Genomic DNA, 23,108 nt, shown 5'->3' with positions numbered 1-23,108 from the left:
TTCGCGTCACTGGACGAGTGCATGGCCGTCATCCTGCCGTCTATAAATTGGAAGACATGAACGGAGAAGTGCTCAAAGGAACGTTCTATTTGCCCGAGTTACAACGTGTCACCAAAAAAGAAGACGACGTGTACGACATCGAAAGCATTCTCGAACGCAGAACCCGTAAAGTGGGCAAACGACGTGTCAAAGAAGTCAAAGTACGTTGGAAAGGATATCCACCCAGTTTCGATTCTTGGATCGACGCTTCGCAAGTCATCGACTATAAAAAGAAGTGACCATCATGCCCTTTCACACAGCAGACGCAGCTACGTCGACCACTCCTCCTTCACCTAGTTCTTCTGTGCAAGATTTACAAAAACAACCCTTGTGGGTGTGGTGTGGAGAACGTGTGCCTAAAACGCAAATCGTCTTTTTCTGCCAAATCTTCGTGGTGTATTGTGTCATCGGGGCAGCCATTGCCAATTTGAGTTTGCAACAAGGAGACAAACAATTGTGGACCATTTTATTGAGCAGTTGCATCGGTTACCTGCTTCCTAATCCCTCCCTGAAATTCACCTCGAACGGGAACCCCGGGAACCTTGTGTCCAGTGCCAGTGCCAGTCACCACTTCAATCACAACCAGAACCCCATTTTGGGCGGAGACACGCCTCTGACGTCCACTAACCCCTCGGACAGCCACAGAACTCTGGAATTATGAGTCACCAAAACCAATTTTACTTAACCTTACCCAGTGACAGTTCCATGGAGGTGTTTCCCAAGAACACGTTGTGCTGTTACACGGCCAAATTACCTCAAGCCATCCCCTTAGATCACGAAGCCCATTGGGAAGTGGCTTTAGTAGAAATGATTCACCCGACCCAAGTCCTCAATGTCCTTCCCAATCAAAATTTTTTTGATGTGGAAGTTCATGACGAGCAAATGCAACAGTGGATGGATAGCAATGTCAAATATGACAAGAAAACCCGTACACAAAAGTACACCACCTATCACTTGTTCATTCCCCCAGGCTATTATTTTAGTGGTCAACATTTGGTCAGCACCATAACCTCCAGGTTTAATGTCGTGTTTCTGAAAGCTTTGGAGCATGTCAACAAAAATGTCACCATGGAGTACCACAAAGCAGCTCGTCGCTTCTTGATGAAATTTGAACGGAGTAAAATCCTGTCCATTTTATTTTGTCCTGAATTGTATGACATGTTGGGCGGAGACATGGACATGAGAAAGACCATGATCAAGAAAAACGAATTACCCATCGTTTACGACAACGAGTCTTTTAGCAAGTTATTTCGTGCCCCGGTAGAACTGAACCAAGGACTGAATTTGATGTTCGTGTATTCCGATGTGGTGGAGTACAACGTGGTGGGACACACCTCCGTACCGTTACTGCGTGTCATTCCTTTCAAAGTGGATTCTGCCACGAACACTGACGAGGAAGGTGGAAACACTTACCACGTCCACCGCGAATTTGTCCATCCTCACTATTTGCCTGTCAGTAAGTCGTATTTGGACACGGTCAACATTGCTATAAAAGGAGATCTGGGACAAAATATTCCATTCACCAAAGGAAAAGTCACGGTGAAACTCCATTTTCGAAAACGGTTCTCTCACGACTCTTAAGTCATGTATCCAGTGTACCGAGGGGTTGCTCGACAGCGAGGACACGGCTTAGGAGACATGTTAAAATCGGCCTTTCGTTCGGTGGCCCCGGTGTTGAAACCGATGGTGACACGCGGATTGCACGCCTTGAAAGATGCGGCACTGACGCAAGGCAAAGAATTTCTCCAAAATGTCATCATCGACAAACAAAACCCTAAAGAAGCCTTCATGAGGGCAGGCAAAAATGTCTTGCTGCAAACGGGAAAAGACATTTTAGGCCAACGAGAAACACCTATAAATGCCCTGCACGCTACCGAGTCAGGCATTCAGCAAGGACAAGGCAGAAAGAGACGACGAAGAAAACACCCTTTCACCAGACTTCAAGCGAGAAAGGCCAAGAAAAGAAGAACCGTTCGAGACTTAGACGTTTTCGATTATTGAGAAAAGAGACAAAAAAAAAAATGATGCACCGAGAATCTTGCGCTTGTTCCAAGACGGAACTGGATCTGTTTGCCATGCCCCCCACGATGATGACGATGCAAGAATCCCAGTGGGTGGAATTTCACCCCGTCTCCTCACTGACCGATTCCGCTCCCATCGAGTTTGAAATCAAAGGACAGCCCGAAGATTACATCGATCTGAATAACAGTTACTTGTACCTGAAAGTCAAAATTCTAGATAAGACTGGAGGTGCTATAGACCATGAAGCAGTAGCTCCCGTCAACAATTTCATGCATTCCTTGTTCAGTGGAGTGGACTTGTACTTGAATAACAAACTGGTCAGTAGCAGCATGGATACTTACCCTTATCGTGCCTACCTGGAAAATCTCTTGACGTACGGAATAGATGCCAAGAACACTCATCTCAATGCCTGTGTGGTATGGGAAGCTGACGAACCTACCAAGTTTGAAATATTGGAAACTGATGAAAAGAAAGACAACAATGATGGATTTGTAGAACGAAGAAAGAGAATCACGGGAGCCGACACAAGTTTAGAACTGATGGATCGTTTGCATTTGGACATGTGGTTGCAAGAAAAGTATTTGCTGAACGGGGTGGATGTCCGCCTGAGACTGAATCGTAGCAGTGCCGCTTTCCATTTGATGGCTGATAGTGACGGTTACAAAACCAAAATCCTAGAAGCCAGACTCTACGTACGCCGTGTGGAAGTGTTACCTAAAGTGGGAAACGACATCAGTCAGACGTTGAGCAGAACGACTGCCAAGTATCCCATACGACGCGTGGAAGTGAAAACCTTCACCATTCCCAAGGGACAGCGATCCATGATCGAAGATCATCTGTTCCAAGGACAGTTACCCAAACGTTTGATCGTTGGTATCGTCGAGAATACAGCCTTCAACGGAGCTGCCGAAAAAAATCCTTTCTACTTTCAACACTTTGGCGTGTCCAAAATCGAAGTCAGTCGCGATGGCAAGACCTTGTGTACCCGACCTTTCGAACCTGACTTTACCAAGAAGAATTACTTGAGATCGTACTTATCCCTGTACGAAGGCACCGGACAGTTAGGAACCAATACCAGTCACGGTATTACGTACGAGGATTATGCAGGAGGCTACGCTTTGTGGGCTTTCGATTTCACTCCAGACCAAGGCAGCGACGAGGGACATTTCCACCCTATAAAATCCGGCCAGATTCGTGTGGAAATTCAGTTTAAAGACCGAGACCCTGATGAAACGGTGAACGTCATCCTGTATGCAGAATTCGATAATACCATAGAAATCAACAGTTTGAGAGAAGTCATCATAGATTACTAGAAACCATGGAAGACTGTTATCCCTCTTTACCTAGTGGAGAAACGTTTAGTGTTGGATTATTGTTAAAAAATGTTAGAGTTCTTGTTGTTTAGTGTTAAGTGATTTTTGAATAAAAAAATGTTGTGTTTTGAAAAAAATTGTTTGATGTTATATTGTTGGATTATTGTTAAAAATGTTAGAGTTGTTGTTTAGTGTTAAGTGATTTTTGAATAAAAAATGTTGTGTTTTGAAAAAAATGCCTTTGTCTTTTGTTTAGCTATAAGAATGTTGGATTGATGCTCTTTCATTTCTTACTATCCCTCTCATGACACTCACTAAACGTTGCGACTCAAAAACCGTATGGGGGATGTTTTCCTTCACGTCCGCGCTTTGACTTTAAGAACCGGGTTGTTTCCAGTCTAACCATCCATTGTCGACTCATCCTCCTAAGAAGATGTGCTCCAAACTAGCTAAACTCAACGAAGCCTACGTAAATTTGCATAGGGTCAGACACAGTCTGATACCGAAGCCAGAAGAAATAAAGAATGTGAGAATGTTAAAAATCACTGAAGACCTGATAGAAGAGCTCTTCAGAGAAGAAATGAACAGGGAAAAAGAAGAATGGACAGAGAAGTACAGACTTCAGAGACAGCAGCAACAACAACAACAACAAGAGCAGCAGCAGCAGCAACCTGAACCTGACAGAGGCTTTGTCGATTGCCGTATCGACACCAAAGAGTTCTTCTTTTCTTTCCGAAGAAGCAGACCTATCGCCAGAAAGTCTATCCTCAGAGGACATCGCATTCTTAGAAACTAAAAAAAGAATGCCATAGCAAACAAAAAAAAACAGCCCTTTTCAGGGCTACCCCAATACTCTAGAAAAGAAATAACGATCGATTTGCCAATGTGTGTAGGTAGAATAGTGTGAAAATAAACACTACCTCTTTTTTAAAAAATGTGAGGGTATGTGTTTGTGTGTTAGTAAGTGCTTAAGTAAGTTGGTATGAATAGTAGATTAAAATCATGGTTTTTTTTGGTGTTTGAGGTGTATATTTGGAGTTAGATTGGATTGCTTTGCGTATGTGGATAGTCTAATGAAGTGATTTATAAAAAATTTTAAAATAGTGATGGGTAGCATAAAAAAGTGAGTGAGTGTTTCTTTTAGGTCCGCGCGTTGTTGTTTTTGGTCATGATGTAGGTAACATCAATTTTATGTTTTTTAGGGGGATGTTTTCCTTCACGTCCGCGCTTTCACTATAAATTGAAACTCGCTGGGCAGTCTAGCTACCCTTGTTGATTGATCAACACCAAAAATGAACACGAGACTGTCTAAACTGTTGGAACTTCATGTGCATCTGGAATATGCCAGGCGCCTGTTGAATGAACTGGCCGCGGAAGCCATTGTGGAGGAGGGAAGGATAAGAGAGGAGGAGGAAAGAAGAAAAAAAGAAGAGGAGGAGAGAAGATATAAAGAAGAAGAAGAGGAAAGAAGATACAAAGAGGAGGAGAGAAGAAAAAAAGAAGAGGAGGAGGAGGAGAAGGAAAAGAAGAGAAGAAGAATAAATTTCAGAATCCCAGAGAGCGAAAATTGGGATTCTGAAGCGACATATCCTGCCTCTGCTCTCTCCCCCAAAAAAGTAAAAAGTAACTGGGGGATAAGATGTGTATGTGGCGCCAGGCCTGGAAGGTGCCACCATTAACCAGGTGTCCATGAAGTTCCAAAAAAACAGCCCTTTTCAGGGCTACCCAATACTCTAGAAAAGAAATAACGATCGATTTGCCAATGTGTAGGTAGAGTAGTGTGAATATAAACACTAACTCTTTTCTAAGATAGTGTGAGGGTATGTGTTTGTGTGTTGGTGCTTGTAAGAGCTCAGGTATGTTTGTGTGAATAGTAGATTATGGGTTTCTTTATTGTTTCTTAGCGTATGTGGAGAGTATAGTTTGGGTTTTGTAAGCGCTCACGTACGATTGTGAGGATAGTAGATTATGGATTTTGTTTATTGTTTCTTAGCGTATGTGTTTGTGTGTTTGTGTTTGTGTGTTTGTGTTTGTACCCGCTCACGTAAGATTGTGTGGATAGTAGATTATGGATTTGTTTATTGTTTCTTAGCGTATGTGTTTGTGTGTTTGTGTTTGTGTGTTTGTGTTTGTACCCGCTCACGTACGATTGTGTGGATAGTAGATTATGGATTTTGTTTATTGTTTCTTAGCGTATGTGGAGAGTATAGTTTGGGTTTTGTAACCGCTCACGTACGATTGTGAGGATAGTAGATTATGGATTTTGTTTATTGTTTCTTAGCGTATGTGTTTGTGTGTTTGTGTTTGTGTGTTTGTGTTTGTACCCGCTCACGTACGATTGTGTGGATAGTAGATTATGGATTTGTTTATTGTTTCTTAGCGTATGTGGAGAGTATAGTTTGGGTTTTATTATATGAAATGAAAAAGTAGGGGATGTTTTCCTTCACGTCCGCGCGTTGTTTGGTCATGATCTAGGTAAGATCAATTTTACGTTTTAGGGGGATGTTTTCCTTCACGTACGCGCTTTAAGTATAAGAACCCACAGTATTCGTCGTTCAAACCATTCTGCAAAGAATAAAAAAAGAAGATGGCTTCTAACCAAATGGACAAAATACAAACATTACAAGACGTTTTAGACAACTTAGGAATGATGGAGCAGATGTTGATAAGACTGGTTGAAGACCATTATTCCTATAGTCCCCATCGTGTAAAGATGGAAATTAATAACTTAAAAAAGGTAAAGGACAAGATTAGTGGTGTCATGAAAGAGATAAAGGAGGAGAAGGAGGATGAAGAGGAAAGAATAAGAATAAGCAAATGGAACGAAAAGATTGAAAAAGAAGAAGAAAATGAGAAGAGGAAGAAAGAAGAGGAGGAAGAGAAGAAGAAAGAAGAGCAGGAGAAAAAGAAAGAGAAGAAGAGAAAGAGTGTTGGAGATAAAATAAGAACTTGGTGGAGAAAAAGAAGAAATTAGAAGCAGAAGAAGAAGAAGAAAACCCAAAGGCCCTTTACAGGGCCAGCCATATTTCTCGAAAAGAGATAGCCTTTCCATTGCCTACCCCTTTTTTAAATTTAAATTTAAATTTAAATTTAAAAAAAAAATCCCAAAAGCCCAAACTCTATTCCCCATGTTAATTTCCCCTTGTCGCTAGACAGACCCACCCTGTTTAAATTCCTTTGACGCTATACAGTCCCCTATTCCCATGTTAATTTCCCCTTGTCGCTAGACAGACCCACACTATAGTTCCATGTTAAATTCCCCTTGTCGCTAGAGTGACCCACGATTTATTCCCATGTTAATTTCCCTTGTCGCTAATCTGACCCACGATTTTTCTCCATGTTAAATTTCCCTTGTCGCTAATCTGTCCCAGGGGGGTCTGTAATGCTAATTCCCATTGTCGCTAATGTATCCCCCTTTACTACTAGCGGGATTAGAGAAATACTAATGCAGCCGCTAGAATCTCAAAAATGGAAAGAGACGATCGTGATGAAAAATTGATTGTATTTGATGAAAGAAACGAGTCATTAATTTTACTATAGTGTTTCATCAACTTTAAAATCTATCCTGATAAAAAAAATGTAGCTAACAAATAAGTTTGCAGAAGGCGTTTCAATTATTGGTACAATCAAAGAAAGTTGAGAGGGGCCCCGAGTGGCCGAGTGGTCTAAAGCGCTCTTCGTTACGGATCACTGCCATCTCACCTCTGTCTGCGGCGGTTCGAGTCTAAGATTCAGCCAATGTGGGCATGTGAGAAAGCTTGCCAGTAGCTTCTCGTGGGTCGGTGGTTCTTTCCGGGGTTTTCCGGGTTCTTCCTCCACCATTAATACTGGCCGCCATGTATAGCCTATCGTGTGCTGAAAATTGGCGTTAAACCCCACAACAACAACAACAATGAAAGTTGAGTGAATATAAAAGATACTGTAGCCAGAAATATATAAGTTAAGAGATCGTGTTTTAATCTTGATAGTTTCATTAAGATCACTTAAATGTCTATTGAAAAAAGTGATAATTCATGGACAATAAAAAGGGATAAACAAGTTCGAACTTGAATTTTCTACGTGCATTAGGAACTACACAAAGATTATCAAAATCAACAGATGAAAAGATTGCAATAAAATATCTTACGAGTATTTGAACAGGTGTGTATTCTTAGTTTATAAAGAAAATGAGCTACTTAACGTTCTTGAAATAACTGGTGAAGAAACATAACCATTTTCATTTAACAAATGTGTGTCACATTGTGTAGAGAAAACTGACAGGAAATTATGCAAAGTAAGTGATCTCTATTTAATTGAAAAGTATCAACTTTCTACACAATAAATACTGCAACTCGAATCAAACGTATCCTATAGCAAGGCTTATTTCGATTTATCAGATGATAATGCTCGTCCAGTTATTAAAACTTTCGCAAACATTATCCTGATAAACAAGTAAGACTAAAATAAAATTGAACAATACATACTTTTTAGGACAGATTTTACAGGTAATAGCTTTCCACATACAAAAGCAATTAAAAAATATATTCTTGTGCAAACAATCCGTTATATATTTTTGTAGTTATTGTTTGGCTGGTTTTAAGTTAGAAGAACGTACAAGGAAATTAAATAATGAAAAAATGTCTGGATAAAATAAAACATTTTGAAGAAATGGAAACAAAGTTTTAAGACGGTCTTTTAGCCGCACTACGAGTGCTCTTGCTAGTTTGAAAGAAACAAAATTGCAACGACAAGAAATGTTGTTTTCCAAACTGAGAGGTGAATGAATAAAATAAAACGAATACTAATATGCAAAAAAAAACATGCCGTGGAACACTTAATTAAAACCGCTCAGTGATCATCGCGCTCATTACTACAAATAAGATAATTTAATGTTATATTATATTTATTTGAAGAATTCAGAAATGATTGCATGCGAAATTATAAACAAGTCCCGGCTCGTTGTAACATTGCACCAGGTTTGAATCATGCTGTTCTCGTCAAATTTACATGAGTAGCACCAGAGAAATTGACTGATTGTTACTTGTTATGAATGATTGAATATGGTACAAGAAGAGTAATCATTATGAAACCGATAGGGGTACTAAATCAAGCTACGAGTATAATGTCTGTAACGAAGGACATGTTACTAATTCGGGATAATGTATTAGGACATTTGTTTCGAAAGGTGGAACTAGAGACAACACTCAGAGCTCAAAGTAATAATCTAATTAACTTCATAATTTTAATTTCAGTGAGTAAAACGGTAGTGCTTAAAGTGTTGTCAATGGAACGTTTGACAAAAGATGACCATTGCCCCAATAGTTAATGGAGTAATATATTATAAATCTTCCCTCTCTTCAGCTCACTGAATACCCAGTTTGTTGCCAGAATTTGAACTTTAGCAAGATTCTATGCTTTGAATGTAGAATATCCAACAGAAAAGATACAGTTACTTTGTGGTTTTTAAAGAACATACTTTTCAGTGCCTATTTTTCTTTGGAGTTGATGACCACTAAAACTATAGCATTTTGGAGCAGGATGTTTATCACAGGATTGTAATTTGCGCTAATCATGCAAGCGTGTTTTGTATTGCCTACACTGGAATGTTATCTGGATTGCTTTTGTTGGCATCATTGTGTTCCTCTATCAAACCAGTCTCGTTTATGTTTTTGACAATTATCAGTACCCAGGAAAAGATTAAGATATTCTATCCATTTTGTCTAAGCTATCACCGGGAACTTATAAAAATCATTGCTAACCTTTTAATAATTACTTCATTACATTAACCTTGTTTGACATAACTTTTTGGACAAATTATGACATCTGGTGTCTTTCAAATCTCGTACAATCTTGTATTTTTCACAATTTGTGACACTATGTTACATTAAGACATCTAAGATTCCTAGTACATCATGACGTTCAAGATCATTGAAATTCATTCCGAACATTCGGTACTTATGAATTTTTTATTATTTTTAAAACACTTGGGATTATTTGGAATTTAATTCACACTATTGTAACTATCTTCAAATATTCATTTTGTATTCTGGGGAAGTAATCTGCTGATTTTGCTGAGATTTATGGTTTTGCTACTGTTTCTTAAGTATTTCATTTCTGATTTATACAGGTAACAAAACAAGTAAGAGCTATTTCAATTCAAAGAGGTCATATTCGTGGTTTTTATTATCAAAGCAATATATTAGTTGGGTCAGTAAGGCCAGTCGGATTCTATTTTTGGAGAACTATGAACTATTCACGTCGAAAGGACTTATATAATTTATGGGTGAGTCTGCCAAACATACCCCTACTAAAGTAAGAACGTACACAAGAGCTTCTCAGCGTCTTTTACTGTCAAGTACTTTAGCTTTGTCTGAGAAGTCTTCTTCTGGTGAAATTGTTCTTATTCAGGGAGTAGAGTGTGGCTTTTCTAATGTTCCTCTCCACTGCGTCAATTGTGCATCAGACTACTCACTACTCTCATGACCCAAGAGCAGTCACTTTGTACTTATTAAGTCACTTTGTACCTATTGAGGGCCGTCGTTTGTTACATGGCAGTGACCTGGAGATAAAGGTGAGGTTAATCCACTTGTAACGGACAAGCCTTGTTTGGATCAAAAGGTGATACATTTGAGCTGCAATTACCACAGCCATAGCAAATATAGCATTGGAGAATGCTTTTGATCAGGAAATTATTCCTTTACCTGACACGTTGGTCTGTTTTTTCATAAAGTAACTTATGTTTCTATTATTGATCATCAATAGATATTGATCACAGTGATCCCCTTTTCCATACTCATTCTCTCTACTTTAATCAGGGTGGCAAACAATAATCACTCATTGTCAAACAAGAACGAGATCTACTGTTTATTTCGAATGGCTATTAGCGAAATTGAAGCTACAAAAGAACTGTTTATTTTGTGATAAATGGCGTCCTTATGAGAAAATGGAGACTACCCAATGTACCTGCTGGTGACAAGTGGACAATGAGCATAGAATTACCTTTCCGAAGTCACACCGACAGGAAATTTGTAGTCTAGCCCATGCAACGCCCTTGGCTTTTCACTTGTGATTCAACAAAACGTATCACAAGATCTTGAATAATATTTTTGGTCGAAAATTAGAAGTGATGTTTCTAAATACTGTATATCTTGCAATACATAGCAAATGTGGTAGTAAAACCCAATTAGAAGATACATAAGGTTTACCTGCAACCTATTCCTACATTTGACGGGTCATTTAGCATCATTATGGTTGACTGTGTCAGTTATTTACCTAGGACAAAGTCAGGTAACCAATGTTTGCTGACCATAATGTGTGGTCCACACAATTTCCAGAGGTGATTCATCTGAGAAATATTACAACTAAGACTATAATAAAAACTTTGTTTACACTATTTGGCTTCCCTTGCCAATTTATATGTCTGGAATTTTCCAACAAGTTATGCATGAATTAGGCATCCAACAGTTTAAATATCTTGCCTTTCATCCTGAAAGCTAAGGAATATTGGAAAGATTTCATCAAGATTTGATGAATATTCCTCGGTTTTATTGCTTTTCAAAAGAAATGATTAGAACGAGAATGTTAATTTTTTGTTCTTTACTGCTATGGAATCAGTTCAAGATTCACTGGATTTTAGTCCTTTTGAACTATGTGTTGAACATATTGTCCGTGGACCAGGAAATTATTTTTAGTATGTCGGTTGCTGGTTGATAGTTCTTTGAAAAGTTTCAAAACTCGCGACAAAATTAGACTAGTTATATAACTATGTTCGGGCCGACCCGTGGGCGAAGATATTAATGGGGCACCGGTTGGCCGAGTTGTCTAAAGTGCTCGCCTTTACAGATCAATGCCATCTCACTTCTGAAAACACTGGTTTGAGTCCCGGGCTCGGACAGTGTGGGTATGTGAGAATGCTTGCCATTAGTTTCCCGTGTCGGTGGTTCTTACCGAAGTTTTCCACGAGTTCTTCCTACGCCAGTTATACTGGCAGCCATAAATAGCAAATCTTGTGCTGAAAATGGAGGTCAACTCAAAAGAACAGAAGATAAGATATTAATGTTTTGATCAACTGCAACTTCTTTGTTATTACTAAAACTTTTGAAACATAACAATATCTTTAAAACAAATTTTGTGCATCTATATATTGTTTGTGTATTAAATGAACTACAAAATCAACAACAGAACAGAATCTTACGGGACTTCATTTTGGGCAGCTCGCATGTTTCTCAAGGTCATTCGCATTCTCTCATTTGTACAACATTCTTCAGGCATCTTTCCTTCCTGAAAAGTTATATATATATATATATATATATATATATATATATATATATATATATATATATATATATTTCAAATCTTAGAGTCACAAAGTTCTTGAATTCACCACATACAATCCCATATCGGATATTTTTATATATGACTGTTTTTAAACTTTGATTTTGAATCTGTTCTAATGAGACATATCGAGATCTTTTTCTTTTTGAAATAATAGCTAAAGTTTCGTTTTTCATTACATACGCTTTAAACTTTAGATTTCAGTGATTTTGATACTTAACTCAGCTGATCTGCCGATCAACTTGGAACATTAATATCGCCAAACAGCCTAATATTTGCAGATGAAGGCATGGATATGTCAGACTCACCTTGTCTTTGACCGTCATGCTAGCCCCGGCGTAGACTAAGTACTCAACCGCCTTGACCTGATCTCTGTTCACGGCATGATGAAGCGCTGACTTCCCCTTTGTCTGCAAGCATAAATAAGTGTCCCAGATAATAGTATTACCATGTCTGTCCCTAAAAATTAGTGTCCCAGATAATAGTATTAGCATGTCCATCCCTATAAATAAGTGTCCCAGATAGTAATATTAGCATGTCCGTCCCTATAAATAAGTGTCCCAGATAATAGTATTAGCATGTCCGTCCCTATAAATAAGTGTCCCAGATAATAATATTAGCATATCCGTCCCTATAAATAAGTGTCCCAGATAATAATATTAGCATGTCCGTCCCTATTTGCCTGCAAACATTTAATGTAATATTACCCATGTAGCTGTCATTGATTCTAATCTTATTTAGGTTTTGTGCGCCAAGGAACCAAAGTCTGTAGCACAAATTTGATCTTCAACGGTGCTCTGTTATTCACTCAGACATGCGTGTACGATAGTCTCTTTATTTAGTTTTCCAAAAGTAAATAATGCTTAAAAACAATTTTTGTATATGGACGAGTAGTAGCAGTATTAGTCGCTGCTTACGTAAGATAATATTTTATGGTATAACAGTTGATATTGTGGGAAAAACAAACTTATTAATGTGATAAGAAATTTAGAACTGTTATTTTCAAGTTCAAATATGTTCTAACTCGCAATTTTAAATGCTCCAATAAATAATAAAATCTGTTCTTTATATTCGAGAGAATATAGATAACAGACGTGTGTGACCTTTTTCTTCATTTGGGAAAATAACAGACACGGAAAATTTGGTGCGGTTTTTGTAATCCTTCAGGACTTTAACATTGACATATTTATTATTATTATTATTATTATTATTATTCAGAATAGATATATAAAAATGAACCTACTTTGTCGGGAAAGTCCAACTTGGCGCCATTTTCCAACAGCAATCGCAGTATTTCCACGTGGCCTCTACTCGCGGCGTAATGAATAGCAGCGAGTCCGTGCTTATAATATAAAAACAAAAATAAGTATGAACAACAAAACAAAACAAACTGAGAATTCTTTTGGCTCACTCAGGGTCTGGAAAATAAACAGACACTGCGTGTTGTATATAATTAAAAACTTCGTGATATGTGTTTTACTTGTCTGAATTTGTCGTGCTGAGACAATGTCTATGCAGTAATCACGTGAGTATGCAGCTGTTATAACTCATTGATGTTCTTGTCTTGAATCTACATGGCCAGGTGTCGAAATCACATATGTGCGAGTAATAAGGGTATCATCAAAAATGCATTTATTATACTCTTAAGTATGAAATACAGAAACATATTTGTCAGACCTCTTTACCCTGGGTTTTTCACTCCTATTTTTTCATGCCATGTAACACTTGAGTTTCTAAAGAAGTTATACTTGCAACAAAAGCGAGCAGTTTCTGAGCCTGAGCAACAACAAAAAGGAACTGTATCGTGAATAGAATTTATTTTTGCCGGAGATTCTTGACTCCCCACCGTTTCTTTTCTTACGAAGTTATGTCTCTTTAAGAAGCTTAGCAACAATGTAGAAAATCATGTTTAATAGGTCTCCATTTCGGACGTGTTTTTGTCGTTAGATAGTGTAAAATGCTTAACAGAATGTCGAAAACTTAAAAGTTATTAAACCAGATTAGATCATCCCAAACCCACCGTTCCCTCAAATCACAACTCATTTTTAATGATCAGCAGATACATGGTTTTCAATTGCGGCGAACCTTCGAAAATGTGTGGGTTGGTATGCTGTGCTGAATGCTTGTAGACCTCTGTGACCTTAAACTTTGTAACAGAAAGAACAAAAGCGAACAAGTTTAATAAAATCAACAAATCAATTTATTTTTCTAAATTACATAATTCAAATTTTAGATGAACTTCCACTGTAGTACTTTAAAACTCAAATAATCCGAAAATAACCAATAACAAGACCGAAAATATATAATGTTATGAATGAATTCCAATAATCATGAATGCACTGGTGTACAAATAGTCTTGAATATTTTATGCACCAATAGTCTTGATGTAACACAAATATAAAATCCCGAATGCCTTTGAATGAATTGACAATAATCATCAAGTACTGATTTTGTCCAGTTGTCAATGAGCACTTTGAAACTCCGATGAATCCTTTAAATAAATGACTCGTCTCAAATTATACCTGAGCACAACAGTAAATGATTCCTGACACTTAACATTTAAGAGGAATAAAACACTGTTACCTCGTCATATATATATATATATATATATATATATATATATATATATATATATATATATATATATATATATGTGTGTGTGTGTGTGTGTGTGTGTGTGTGTGTGTGCAAATTGTAAACACGGTGCTTCTAGAACATTCTAAGTATGTAAATAAGGTAAGACCTTGAACTCAAACGGAGGTAAACATCTTTCACAAAATGACAAGAGTCAGGCGAGCCAACCCCCCCCCCCCCAGACAAAGATCAAGTACACAATACAAATAAAGACTCGGGCCACTCAAAAAATGTATACAATAAATTATTCTTTTACATATTAATCCAATTCTACATTGGATACAATCACTTGGAAAGAAAATTTGGCCTGTTAACAAATGCCTTCTTTATTTCAACGTAAGAGCGTTATAGTCCTAATGTGAGAAAGTGTCCTGTATTCGTTTCTCTCTTCTTCTATTGACACTTCTTCTCTCCAGTCCTCTTCCTGTCCCGCTCGTTGTACTATTTCGCCATCTTCTGCACCCTTCCTCTGCTACTCTGTGTACTCATACCTTCCTCTCTCCTTCTGTACTATTTTCGTGCTTCCTTCTTCCCTCTCTTGAGAGTTTAGTGCCGTCTCATTCTTGCATCATGGGAGCTTCCTGTATACAATATAAGGGACGTACATCCGATTATCCCCGTACTCGTCTCGTTATCTACCATTCTTTCTCATTCACTTTTCATCAGACAAATGGCGAACACTTTCGGCTTCAGGTGTATCTTGTCGACAAGGGTGGAATAACTGCATCCAGTGTCGTACAAGATGGTGGCGTGATTCCGTTTACGCTGGCTGACGCGAGGTTCACAAGCGTACAGCTCTCCTCGGCCCCACGTGTCTCACTGGTAACGGTATTCACTTGGGTCTGCCTGCCCTTGAGATAGTCCTGTATTATTTGTATACACGTGAAAGTACATTCGCAATCATACTATCTTTTTCCTTGATATGCTTAATGTCAGTGTCGCATTCATTCAACATCAAACTATTTTCTTAAATCATTACTCCACCAACTCTATATCGCTTGCATCAACACACGTTTTAAATAATTGACTGTAATTATGGGTTGAAACAATTGGACTACTCTGAAATATGGCCTTTAATTTTCAAAAGCCTCCTGACATTTATCAAACCAATGAAACTTGCATTTCTTACACTACATGATTGTCAGTGGTTCAGCAATTATGCAAAACGTTGAGCGAAAATTTCCAGTAATATCCTGCCATACAAAATATCAAACAGTTACTTTTAATTAACATGCACTAGCAATTGAAAGACAGTCTTAACCTTAACATATACAGGTTTAACTTGACCGTGTCCTTCCATATGAACTAAAATGTAACACAAGTATAGTAAAACTGTCTTTAACCTAAATTAATTGTCAAATTTGCATCACTGAGCTGATTAAAGATTTTCATCGTGGCTTCCGAATGTTCTTTCCAGGAGCCGTTGCAGATGATGACGTAATCGATGTCGGCGTCACGGTTATCTAGACCAGATGTTATCACGTTCATTAAATTTGACAAATAATTATTTATACCAAACCGTATCACTTTATATTTGATAAAGTCAAACTGGAGTTGAAGATGCTGAAATGTTTTTGACCTTTGATTTTTTACCTTTCCATGAGTGGAAATTTGCTTAAAATATTTTGAAATGTACAACTTGGTGACGTATGCTGTATTTCATATTTTATCAATGCAGTCGTTGTATTTTGCCATTGAAATAATTATATTTTGGTGTCACTGTTGACTTTTCTATAGTCAGTACAAATGCCGAAAGTATTATCTGGTTTAAGCACAAGAATACATGGTGAACTCCAGTTACTTTTACTTGTTCTATGAAATCATTCTCGAATAAATACTTAATTTCTTCTTTCAAACATTCCTGCTTGAGAGGGTTTCATAGGTGTAGAATTTATAATCTCAGCATCATTATATATTTTGTGTGTTCGTGTATGAGCATCAGGAAACAAGTACTCATGTTAACATAATGGCTGTTGTATTACATTCTTTTATTGTATTTTTAGTGATTTCTGGTTCAGACTATTATATATTTATGAGCAGCTCCGATGCTTGGCTAAACCAAAGTAAATACAGTCAGATTGCATTCTATCGTTTATATCCTCACCGTGCGGCACAGGTATAATTAAATTGATGAATCAATATTTGGCCTATCCCTACCAAAATACCTCTGCTACATATTTATATGACAAAGCTATTTCTACTTCTGCCTCACAGAAGTCTTAATAATGCACTTACATACTTTGACATTCTTTTAAATTGTATCAGGACCATAAAAGTTAGCCAGAAGATGATTTTGATGTATGAGCAGGAGAGCTACAATTAAACAAAGAGGCTGAGTGCTCCTTTATTGGTATTTCTGCCATACCGTAATTTATTTTTGACCGAACAGAGGGAAGATTAGTTGTTGCTTTTTCGCAAGCCTTTGATACCTTATATGTTAAATCAGACACATAGTTAAGGCTATTAATCTTGACGTCTCATTTGAAAGGAGTCTCTTTAAAAACTTCAGTGGTCTATGGACAATATATCCAAAATATAGTTCAATAGGACTCAAACCTAATGATTCTTGAACAGATTCTCTAACAGCAAACAAAAGTAATTGGACACCTTCATCCCAAACGTTTCCTATATCAAAGCAATATGATTGAATAAAAGTCTTCAAAGTTTCATAAAATCTCTCAAAAGCCCTTGTATTTCAGACTGATAGGCGGAAGATTTAAATTGCTAAATGTCTAATTCGTACATACTTGTTAAAAAATTCCAGAAATAATATTTTACCCTTTATTATATAGACTAGGTAGGCTAAAACGTGTAAAAGAACCTTTATCAAAGCATTTATTTAATTTTAATGTTTCTCAAAAGAATTTACTCTGGAAATCTTGTGGACTCATACTTTTCGTTCAACAAGTATTGGTTGTCTGACTTGGTCTTAGTAAAGTGACCGATACAAATCTACCAATTTTCTAACTTATGGTTCGTCAAATGCAGGACTATGTTTAAGATGAGCCTTATGGCACCTTCTGATTGAGTCTATGCATTTGACGTGGCAGACAAGATTTACAGCAATTATAAACATCACTTATAATATTCGGCATGTACAAATGGTTTATGGTCTTGTAATTAGTTGCATTGACTATATATGAATAGTCAATGGAATCTTATGAGCTAGTCTACAAAATTCCTCTCTACGTGAATTAGGAACAACAATTTGATTGCTTGCTGACCACTCGTCCGCACCAGGCACCTCAAGTAGTCTCCGTTTTCTCATAATGAACCCATTTCTAACACACTAACAAACTGGGACTTGTGTGATCGAGTTGGCAACTGCCGTCTGAAACAAACTGAAGATCTCATGATTTTGTTTCTGTTCGACAACGAGTATTTGTAATTTTCCACCCTGATCTAAATAGAAAAAAAATGAGTCATAAAAAGAGGACCACGATGATATATATATATATATATATATATATATATATATATATATATATATATATATATATATATATATATATATATATATTGTAATAAATGAATTCCGTCAATAGGTAAGGTCAAGTAGATGCTCCGACTGTCTTGGGTCCTGAAAAAAGTCTGTCCCCAAAATGACACAATGGAGAGATCATTAACAAAGTCACAATCTGAACAAAACACTTTCACTAGACAACAAATTCGCAGACAATTGCAAAATATCTGATAATAAAAGGCTCCACGAAACACGTGTCTTTTAATATTTTAATAGGGTTAGGCTTAGCAAAATCACCAACAAGTATTATAGAATTGTTCATAAATCGAAATAAAATCAGACTGGGATTTGTTTGCCCCAACAACTATATTGCTTTCAATACCAAACTGTGATCTTGACCTCTCTGAAATAAGAGCCATTGGAATAGCTCTGACTTTAATCTGTTGCTTATTTTTTTACCAGTAGTATTCAGAAATGACGTGGCCATTCTTTTTACAATAAATATAAGGATTTCTGATTGTTATCATCAGACGTTTGATGTCTAAAATTTGTGCTAGATGAAGATGATTTGGATGTACTAATATGAGACCAACGAAAAATGCTGAGAGGAAGACTTACTAACAAATGAATCTTTGTGAGTCAACGAATCGTCAGCAGCTGTGCGAACAGAATTTTCCAGAGTTGCCACTTACGACGTTTTTCTAAGAAGAAATGGTCTTGATATTACTATGAATGAAATTCTTGAATTCTTCAACTAATATGAGTTATATGAGATTATCTTAACCTTAATTAACCTTCTTCGCAGAACACAACCTGTCAAATAACTTATAATTTCCCTCGCAAATTCGATATGTCGAGTTTCTTTTTTCTATAGTTCCTAAACCTTTGTCTGTATGTCTCAGGTACCAAATCATAACCCTTCAGTGTACATTTCTTAAATCCCTTCATAATTATCATTTTGTTGCAGTGTAGACTTTTTGACGTTGTACCATTAAGTATGTTTGTAACAATAAAGTGCAATGCTGTCTTAGCCATTTAGAATTTTCAGAAAGTGGGGAAAATGCTTATCTACTTCTTTTTTTTTAAAAGAGGGAACTAACCTAATACTTCCAGGAACATCAAAAACGGAATTTGTGTAAAAGGGGGTGTGTGTGCTCCGCCTGATTGGTCTAATTTTTTGAATCAATTCTTATTTTTCTCTCTGCAATGGCATTTGCTTCTCTTCTCAACGTTTCTGTTCATTTGTACTTCTCTCTCTCTCTCTCTCTCTCTCTCTCTCTCTCTCTCTCTCTCTCTCTTTGCAGTTGCATATCTCTCTGTATTTGTATTTGCCTCTCGTATTTCTTTTTCTGAATTTGCGTTTCCATCATTTCTTTCTGTTCCCTTAACTGTAATTCCTTTAATTTACTATCCAAAGATATACTTACTAGTCAAACCTAGATCATATCATAATCTAAGCGTTCCTTTGCCACTAAACACAAGACTAAAATATTAGCTAAATGTTGTTTTGTTAAAGATGATTTCACTTCAGAAAGATTATGTCTGGCAAGCTCAAGCAAATCGATCTATGTCATAGTTTCTAACTCTTACTGGGTATGATTAAACGCAACGCTCACCAGTTGAGATGACATTGTGAAAGCTAGCTTTCAAAAAAGTTATCAAATATGTGAAATTAAAATCTTTATCAGGGATAATGAAAATCCTGAAACAAAGTCAATTTCAATTTTGAAGAGAATGTTTTTAATATCTCAAACATTTTAAGGCAATTCAGATCTTGGAACATCCCAAAATTTCAATATCGACTCTATAGCCTTAAACTAAATAACAGAAAGAAGCGAAACCACCAGCTGTAGGAAAATCAACAAATAAATGTATTTCTCTATGTTATAAAATTAAAATGAAGAGGCACTTAAAGTATTCTGAATTAAATGCTACTACAACATGATATACCAGATTTCACTGAAGATTTAGGGATAAAAAAATCTCTAAGATAAAGCTATGTCTGGCCTCTATCCCGTCTTCGATAATGTCATTTAAGAAACGTTTACGCTCAAATACTATTTCTAAGACTAATTTTGTAGCTTCATGCGCCGTTAGCAGCAAAAACCTAGGTTTGGATCTTTCTATGCAGTGCGATCAAACCATCGTATCGAGACTGAGAGACCCTAAATTGACATTATTTCAGTCGTAGGAACAAAAGCGATTCCTCTCTTTCTCGTCGATCTGATTCGCTTCATGTACCACCTCAAAATTCTTATGGGGTCCTAAAGAAGCCTTTGGGGCAAAGATGAAATAGGTTTCACAACAAAGGACTGATAGATATAGCCCATAAACAATAAAAGTAGCGTACGAGAAATGTGAAACTGAACTGTAGACCTGAAACTGCAAATAGTTCGAATTGTGAGTCAAAGCGTGTATTTCAATGACTGTGCCTGCTGTCGCTACATTGATAGAAGGCAAAACTGTAGGAGAGGCGAGTCAATGAAATTGAAATTGTCTTTGTTGAAATTCATATACATTTTTAAGAAATGACCTTTCATAATCTAAACTTTTATGCTCAACCTTTTCTGTTGCTTTTTGTTTTCTTGTCGTTTTCTTTTCTTGCAGGATGTTTGTCTAATAACTGACATTTTTCTTGGTTTAAACGATCGAAAAATGTAAAACCTTTGCTTATACTTGAGATTCTGCGCATGTATTCGTTTATTACAAATACATGCGTATATGTATTATATTCGTCGTTATGTTATATATAACCGACTTGTCTGTTTATTTCTATGCAAGAATATGAAAAGAAATGAATACAGACTGGAACGACTTCTTTGATAGATGCTTTCAGTGTCCTCCTCAAGTTATGACCCAAATTCGGACTGTCTGAAAGAATCCATTCAACATCTTGAATTAAGATATAACCCCTGATCCCTGAAGTAACAATAGAGTTGCACCGCCCTTCTCTGTAAAAGATAATATAGGCCAATAACGTCGATACATTACCATCTATAATTGAAAAGATACATTGAAACTTACTTCATCTGTGCAGTCCAGTTCTAAGTCTTTGTGTTCTTCCAGAATTTTCTTTAAAGATTTAAGATCGCTTCTTTTAGCATCATTTATAAGCTGCAAGACAAACAACAGAAATTATCGGTTTATTGCCTAATATAATTTGCTTTCAGCAAGAAGCCTGCCTGTGTGAGAGAAATTATTTTCTAAAGAGCTATATATTAACGTGTATCACTATGACCGTAATGAAAATGGACGACTATATAGAGAAAAGAGACCATGATGGTACTAGTAATGAGTTAGGATTGATAAATTTACTAAAACCAATCTTTACTGGAATATTTCGAGGCAAATATTTTGACAATGCTCAAAACATAGACAAGTCAAAGAATAATTAGTTTTTAAGAACGGCAGATGAAGTATGCATATATCTGGGGGAATATTTTTGTACATTGCAAGGCTGTTGTACGTAGCAATGATGTTATATATAGCAAGGCTGTTGTACATAGCAAGGCTGTTGTACATGGCAAGGCTGTTATACATAGCATGTCTATTGTACATTGCAAGGCTATTATACATAACAAAGCTGTTATACATAGCATGTCTATTGTACATTGCAAGGCTGTTATACATAACAAAGCTGTTATAGCCTCAGTATGAATGAGAATAAAGAGAATGAGAAGGGGGTCAAATATTGTGGAGGCAAGAGAAGATTGTTTGAACAGGATGCCTTCGATGACGCACACTCACCTTTGCGCCAGGGCCACTCAATGTGATCTTCTTCTCTCGAGGATACAAGATACCCCACACTTTCTGTTGCTACATGGAAAGAACCCAGATTTCAGACACGCCTAAGTTCTACACATTTCATTTATAATATATGGAATAAAAGAATCAAAACAATGGCTGTATTTTATGAAAAAGAAACGTTTTTAGTGATCTGATGGAGAACATTGAATAATTATTGAATATATGATGGTATAAAATATTCAGTACTCAGATGTCTGACCTAATTTATTCAATTGCTCTTTGTCATACCAGAAAAATGTTTGGTAGAAGTCCACCTGACAAAAAGGGAAGGGTGACATAAGAATACCATTAAAATAGAGGCCGATATATTTTAATTTGCGTTGTTTTTGGAAACATTTTGCCCCTCGTAAATTGAATGACCTCGTTGGTATCGAGAAAGTAATTGTACTTTGATGGGAAATGAGACTATTTGCAATAAGATATCCTACCCGTCGAAATATGTTAGTCATAAGAGCTTCTAGAAAAATTATTTATTAGGATAATATGTTTGGTAAGGCTGTGAAAACTGTTTCGTGCACGATTGTAGGGTCGTTATCTTGTACGTATGAAGCCCTCTTTCAACGGCAACATGACTCTGTGAAATGGGTAATGCAGGCACATGCATATTCTTAGCTTTCTCATTTAAACAATAATAAATTTAGATCGACTCAATGACGCCAACCATAATAAAGTCTCAGCATGTGGTGTTCTAGAATTTCACTCAGATGTTAATGACATAGATAAATCAGATGAATCTGCAAGCTACTGTTAAACATTTTCTCCACAAGAACATCCAGATGTGCATGTGTCTGTTATATATTATAATAATAATAATAATAATAATAATAAACTGACAACGAACACTGCAAAACTAGCATCTAATTAGCCTAAGCGCTTTCGACTCTTTTTTCAAAGGCAAATACAAAACATAGACAAGACAAACAAATAAAACAGAAAAACGGTTATGTTTGCAAAACTTTACATGGCTGTTTCAGCAGGAAGTAAACCTAAAAATGTATTGTGTTTCAACTAGTTTATTTCAACTTGTTGCGGATACTGAAAAAAAAAATTGTACTGACCTAGAAATCGATGAGCCATAACGACATTTCTTATTTTATGTAAATTTATGTAAGCACAAATGATGTCCCGGATATTTCATTGTTATAGTAGTAATTATAGGCTATTAAGCAAATTTAAAGAATTATTTAAAAGAAAATGTGTCGGCTGCAAAAAAATAATTGCATTTGTGCATGACTGTCTTTTTCTAGTCTTCTTGGTTTAAACCGCTTGGTTTCAATGTTCTAAGGCGGCGTATCCAGTAAGATTCCTTTTCTTTCCTGGTTTGGAAACTCAAGTTGGGGTTGTGAGCCATTCCAATGCGTGTTATATCACTGAAAGTGCGGCCAGGGAAGGAGAAGTGTTCTGCGACCGGGCTTCTGCACAGGTTCTTTGTCATCCAATCAGTTCTATGAAGGTTGGTCCTTTTGTGTAGCTTTTCAGTTTCTCAGACATACTGAAGGCTTCAGATCTTATATGTG

At 36.7% G+C, this 23,108-nt stretch overlaps 1 protein-coding gene across 2 annotated transcripts in view; it reads right to left on the bottom strand.

Annotated features, from left to right (window-relative positions):
* LOC149788635 (uncharacterized) overlaps positions 1–23,108 on the bottom strand; it is an 84,624-nt gene that overhangs the window by 31,442 nt on the left and 30,074 nt on the right. For both annotated transcript variants that reach the window (XM_089974723.1, XM_089974724.1), the window contains exons 3-7: positions 21,532–21,600; positions 20,809–20,898; positions 12,931–13,029; positions 11,996–12,097; positions 11,548–11,633 (exon numbers count right to left, since the gene is read on the bottom strand). In XM_089974723.1, the coding sequence (XP_089830849.1) occupies positions 11,548–11,633; positions 11,996–12,097; positions 12,931–13,029; positions 20,809–20,898; positions 21,532–21,600 (446 nt within the window). The remainder of the gene's footprint in view (positions 1–11,547; positions 11,634–11,995; positions 12,098–12,930; positions 13,030–20,808; positions 20,899–21,531; positions 21,601–23,108) is intronic.

This window comes from Sinohyriopsis cumingii, chromosome 11 (assembly GCF_028554795.1).
Source record: "Sinohyriopsis cumingii isolate HCF-2022 chromosome 11, ASM2855479v2, whole genome shotgun sequence".
Taxonomy (NCBI): Eukaryota; Metazoa; Mollusca; class Bivalvia; order Unionida; family Unionidae; genus Sinohyriopsis; species Sinohyriopsis cumingii.
The sequence above is the reverse complement of the archived record's forward strand: the minus strand, read 5'-3'. Positions and strand labels throughout refer to the sequence as shown.